The sequence below is a fragment of the Poecilia reticulata genome, unplaced genomic scaffold (assembly GCF_000633615.1).
Source record: "Poecilia reticulata strain Guanapo unplaced genomic scaffold, Guppy_female_1.0+MT scaffold_267, whole genome shotgun sequence".
NCBI classification, from domain to species: Eukaryota; Metazoa; Chordata; class Actinopteri; order Cyprinodontiformes; family Poeciliidae; genus Poecilia; species Poecilia reticulata.
In genome coordinates, this window is record NW_007615049.1 from 42712 (window position 1) to 48740 (window position 6029).

General features: G+C 37.6%; 1 protein-coding gene and 1 long non-coding RNA gene across 2 annotated transcripts in view; one reads left to right on the forward strand and one right to left on the reverse strand.

Moving 5' to 3' along the window:
• LOC103460632 (asc-type amino acid transporter 1-like) overlaps positions 1-875 on the reverse strand; it is a gene marked incomplete at its 3' end in the record, with an annotated part of 37102 nt that extends 36227 nt beyond the window's left edge. The window contains exon 1 of the mRNA XM_017303418.1: positions 629-875. Coding sequence (XP_017158907.1) covers positions 629-839 — 211 coding nt within the window. The remainder of the gene's footprint in view (positions 1-628) is intronic.
• Positions 876-940: 65 nt separating this feature from the next.
• Positions 941-6029, forward strand: part of LOC108165986 (uncharacterized) — a 7896-nt gene continuing 2807 nt past the window's right edge. The window contains exons 1-2 of the long non-coding RNA XR_001776304.1: positions 941-1035; positions 4095-4193. This is a non-coding gene — a long non-coding RNA (uncharacterized LOC108165986). The remainder of the gene's footprint in view (positions 1036-4094; positions 4194-6029) is intronic.

Sequence of the window (6029 nt, forward strand, 5' to 3'; positions counted from 1 at the left end):
CTAAACATTATAAACTGATGAAAACCCCCTGAAGTTTATAAAGGAATATTGCATTACATTACAGGTGTCAAACTCCAGTCTTGGAGGGCCACTGCCCTGCAACTTTTAGATGTGCCTCTGCTGCACCACACCTGAACAGATAATTAGGTCATTAGCAAGCCTCTACACAAGGAGGAGGTAATTAAGCCATTTCATTCCAGTGTTTCATATCTGCTGCACATCTAAAAACTGCAGGACAGTGGCCCTTGAAACCTTGAGTTTTCATTTCAACGCTCAACATTATCAATTTAAAAAATATTCCCTGGTTCAAAAATTTACCGAGGTAGTGGTTGCGATTTCAGACTCCAATTCTGGCAGCAAAGTTCAGATTCAGCCTCCAGAACATCAGAATCGCCATGAGACCACCGTGTCATCTGTCTGAGGCAAATGGTGGCAGGCTAACAATAAGACTAATCTGTGGAATGACTTAAAACCACAGCACTGACACACAGGCCTTATCGTAGTACCCGTCAGGCCTGGTAAAAAGCGTTAGAACCAAAGGAATACCTCAACTTTTTCCGTGAGGAAAACTTTTGCTGTAATAAAGTAAGAAGTGGAGCTGAGCACGCAGCTTGTTTTCCTGCCTCACCTATGATGATTGTGCAGGCACTCAGCAGCCCGATCTCCTTCTTCAAAGTCACCATCTCCGGGATTTCCTTTTTCTTCTTCTTGGAGTCCGTAGCGGGTTTATGCGTCCAGGAGCAGATGTTGTTGCAGCTCTGTCCTTCCATGTCTGATCCGGTCTGAGTTCGCCTCAGTCCCAGTACTCCCAAAGCTCCTGAGCTTTCCTCACTCCTCATTCATGCACGTTCAAAGAGCCGCGCTTGCGCAACKACCRGCCGTTCTCCAGGGTAGAATGCTAAATACCAGAACACACCATGATACGTTCAGGAACCCCAGGGGGACCCGTCCCAAACCCGAGGCACCTTCCAACCGCATCCAAACAGTTTTCATGGACAGTGGTAAGGTACTGGACTGGAACGGTCATATTCACAGGTAAGGAACCTTAAAAAGGCTGGAGAACTTTTAACCAAGAGCAAATTCAGAAGGTTCTGACAAAAATCCTGACTGCTGGTGTGATAAATCACTTTCATATCACACCTAAACTCTCAGGGCTAAAATGTGCAACTCAAGTCAACGTTTAAGATTTTGTCCAGCTCTAAAAGCTCTTTGCTCTACGAATTATAACTGCAGTTTTTAGCTAGAAAATTGGAAACTGGTATTATGTCCATTTCTATGCCATCCCAGGTGAAAAAAAGTATACTTTAGTATATTTCAAACATACTTACATTTGTGAAAGTACATTTTAAGTATAGTATTTTAAGTGTACTACCTATAAATATATCTGAAGTATACTTGTACCAATTTCAAAATTAGAACTTTAAACATAATTGTACAAAAATACATTTTTAATAAATATATTAAATAAAAGTATACTTGAAGTGAACAAAATATATATTTGCCCAAGTGTAAATATACACTTGCTCAAGTATATTTAAAATATATTTTGTGTATATTTTAAAATATATTCTCAAAATAGAATTTTTTTAAATTCACTTAACACTACTTTAAATTATTAATTTCACTGTTTTAAATTACATCTTAGTGTAAATTTTAGGCTAATAAAGTATGCCTTTTTAAAATTTTCTTCATTTAAGGTGAACCCTGTTGAGATCCAGATCTAATTTTCAAGAGGGACCTGGCAAAAGTCTGCAATACGCAGCAACCTGATTACAAAATAAAACTAATTAATACATATGCAGAAGTATGTCTTTTAGGCATCTACAAAGTACTTTTCATGTAATTTTTAGGCATACTTTTTAAGTACTGTTGGGAATAGGAATCCCGATCGATGAATCATAATTTGTATTGACACACGGAGCATAAAATCAGTCAAGAAAAGCATTCAGACTTTACTTATTTTATTCATGTTCAGTGCTGAAAGGAGATGCTTTAGCCATTACATTTGAGAAGAGTATCTAAAAAAGTCTGTGCAGCGTCCGAGGAGAAGGAGGGTAGCTGATTATATGGACTGAAGAYACTCCCTGAAATCACAMCATGTCTCTGTGGCCTGAGAATACGTTTCTTTTTCGTGAGAAATGGACCTTGGTGTTTAACAGAATCAAAAATGTAACTCTTTACTATGGGCCTTTTGTCTAACAGCATGTGACTCTTTGTTGACCTTGGTAAAGCGTCGCAACATTCCCCCTGTTGGGCTCTAAAAGAGCCCAAAAAGGAGAAGACAAATCCTAGAGTAGACACTATCCCTTCCAGAAAACATCCCCCGAGGCTTTTACAAATGTTGGCATACATAGCATCATTTCAAGTATTGATGTTGTCTTTCATTCATGTCATTTCATGTCATTTCATTTCATTTTTGGGGGTAAAAACGGACAGAGCACCCCTACGGCTCTTAGGCGGTGGATCGAAATCACAATGTCCCCCTTACAATCTAATAAAGAATATGTAARGAAATAAAATTTTAAAGAATGTTAGGGTTAAGATTGGAAAAAGGACATTCAACCCTCCATGGCATTTACTGTTTCTTTTTGTGGTGGAAAAAAACGAAAATTTTAGGGTGATATTTAAAAGTTAATGAACCACAGAAAGGATGCAATGTTAAATGAAATGCTAAGAAAAGCTTAGAAGTAATGACTATGGAAAGGCACAGAACATACAACGAAAACTTGCATTAAACAGCAAACCAATAAATCAAGATCAAGGCAGCACAGTCAAAATATACNAGGCGGTGGATCGAAATCACAATGTCCCCCTTACAATCTAATAAAGAATATGTAAAGAAATAAAATTTTAAAGAATGTTAGGGTTAAGATTGGAAAAAGGACATTCAACCCTCCATGGCATTTACTGTTTCTTTTTGTGGTGGAAAAAAACGAAAATTTTAGGGTGATATTTAAAAGTTAATGAACCACAGAAAGGATGCAATGTTAAATGAAATGCTAAGAAAAGCTTAGAAGTAATGACTATGGAAAGGCACAGAACATACAACGAAAACTTGCATTAAACAGCAAACCAATAAATCAAGATCAAGGCAGCACAGTCAAAATATACTGGCATGAATGATGAGGAAACAAGTAAAACTGCTTTCTAAGTAAAATGCAATAACGGTAATAAAATCTAATATCAGTTTCTCTATAGCGAGACCTATCTTCGTCAAATCAGTTTCTGCGTGTGTAAAGATGCAGAGGCGGCGCATCTCCATGGGATACMCCGACAGTGCCTGTGAGGCCTCAGTGTGGCATTTCAGCAGTAAATTGGTCCACCAATTGTGGAAATCGCCCAYAGTCTCACATCCCAGCACACCCAGAAAGAATTGGACTTCATTCTGCAACAGAAAGAACAAAACAAAAAGYGAAATCAATGGATTATATAATGAACACTAGAGTAGAGGGAGGGGGTACTGGAGAGTGCCCCTCCTGGGGACTCCCTTGTTCTACTGGGGGACTTCAACGCTCACGTGGGCAATGACAGTGAGACCTGGAGAGGTGTGGTTGGGAGGAATGGCCCCCCCTATCTGAACTCGAGTGGCAGGCACGTGCAGATGGGGGGCCTGGGGGTGCTTGAGCACCTGCCCTTTTTGCTCCTTGGCGCCAAGTGCCCTTTTGGTCAATTTATTATTTTTTTTATTTGTTTTTTTGTATTATTATTTTCTAAGCCCTCTTGTGACACATAACATGTACTAAAATTATTATTTTATTTTTATTTTTTTTGTACAACATAATAAGCCCTCTGGTCACCTTGTTACCTTTGACCTTTTGCCCGTGACGCATGACGCAGTTGCCTCTCGCGCAGTKAGATAAGGCGGCTAACTGCAGASCTCAACGTAGCGATTCAGTATTTTTATCATACAGACATTAGGCTGTTGTTGTTGTGCTATAAGCTAGCTGCTAGCTAATGATTTTGCTAGCAAAGCAAGATAACTAAAAGCTTCTTCCCTGTACCGTTAATGATAGCGATCATTCTTTAGTATTTATTATGCAATAAGGGCACATCGCCCGTCCAAAACCGATCATGAATTGTTTTTTATTCAACAGTTCAACAATTCAGCGCACTTTGCACAAGGAGAAGCTGTATGGGAGAGTGATGCAAAAGAAGCCTTCTCTGCAAGCACGCCACAAACAGAGCCACTTGAGGTATGCAAAAGCACATTTGGACGAGCCAGCTTCATTTTGGAATAAGGTCCTGTGGACTGATGAAACAAAGATTGAGTTGTTTGGTCATTAAAAAAATGCCTTATAGATGGCAAAAAAACCCCACAGCATTCCAAGAAAAACACTTGCTACCCACTGGGAAATTTGGTCAAGGTTCCGTCATGCTTTGGGGCTGTGTGGCCAATGCCGGCACTGGGAATCTTGTTAACGTTGAAGGTCGCATGGATTCCACTCAATATCAACAGATTCTTGAGAATAATGTTCAAGAATCTGTTACGAGTTGAAGTTATGCCGGGGATGGATATTTCAGCAAGACAATGATCCAAAGCACCTCTCCAAATCTACTCAGGCATTCATGCAGAGGAACAATTACAATGTTCTGGAATGGCCATCCAGTCCCCAGACCTGAATGTCATTGAACATCTGATTTGAAGTGGGGTGTCCATGCTCGGCAACCATCAAACTTAACTGAACTGAAATTGTTTTGCAAAGAGAAATGGTCAAAAATACCTTCATCCAGGATCCAGGAACTTATTAAAAGCTACAGGAAGCGACTAGAGGCTGTTATTTTTGCTAAAGGAGGATCTACTAAATATTTATGTCACTTTTCTGTTGAGGTGCCCATACTTTTGCACCTGTCAAATTTTGTGTTAATGCGTACTGCACATTTTCTGTTGGTCCAATAAACCCCATTTCAATACTGAAATATTACTGTGTCCTTTAGTTATTAGATATATCAAACTGAAATAGCTGTTGCAAACATCCAAATATTTAGAGCTAAAAATGAATAAGATTAATAGGGGTGCCCAAACTTTTTTATATGACTATATAAAAGTTTGGTATATATATATATATATATATATATATATATATATGTACTAAGCCAATAGAGCATCAATATATCAATAACATTTGTTATTTAAGTTCTCCTCTTAATAATGGTTAAAGAAATGCTTAAATTAAGTGACACATTTCAACCTTCAAAAATAGCATTGCTTGTTTTAAGTGTTGCCATAATCATAGGATCAGACAAAATCAGAAACCAAACAAAAAGTCATGTAAAGGATCAGATTATGAAATGAATGTGCTGCCTGTAGTCATGTTTTATCAAAGGAATATCATTTGAAATGTATATAGGAATGATCCCTAATAGAAACTTTACCAGAAATCTTAAACCAATCTTTTGCTTTTGTTATTTTAATCAAGTTCAATCAAATAATCCTCATTTAACAAGAAGTAACCCGCTACACTAAAGGCTTGTAAAATATTATCAATAGTGTGAAACGTTAATGATCCGTGATAAATTAAGATCCTTTGTGATATATTCCATTCATGTAATAAAAGACAACCCTATTTTGTCTCAAATCAAAAACTGTAAATTATGATTATGAAAAATGTTTAGACATTATTACCTTGAATCAATAATTACACATAGAACTAGATTTTTAGTTTTATTCTGTCAATCCTTTTGACCCGCTTTAAGCAGTTMCATAATTGCTCATTTGTAAACTCCCAATTTAATTTGAATCCTYGTATTTTCTTCTCATTTTAAAACCTCATATAATGATTAGCCTGTTTTACAAGAATAAAGTTAACCCTGTCACTCCATATTTAACTGACKTATTTTATTCTCATCAGGGTTTTTGTTAGGTATTTTCTGATAYCTACATGGAAAAAGAGAACCACAGACAACGTATATGAGTTTTTAGCCAAGCATCTGCAGAAGGAGAAGACACAGTGAGCTGCTCCTACGAGCCGTTCACAGAGCGTTCTGCCAATCTTTGGGTAGAGCTTGTCTTTTATTATCAAACTTCAAAG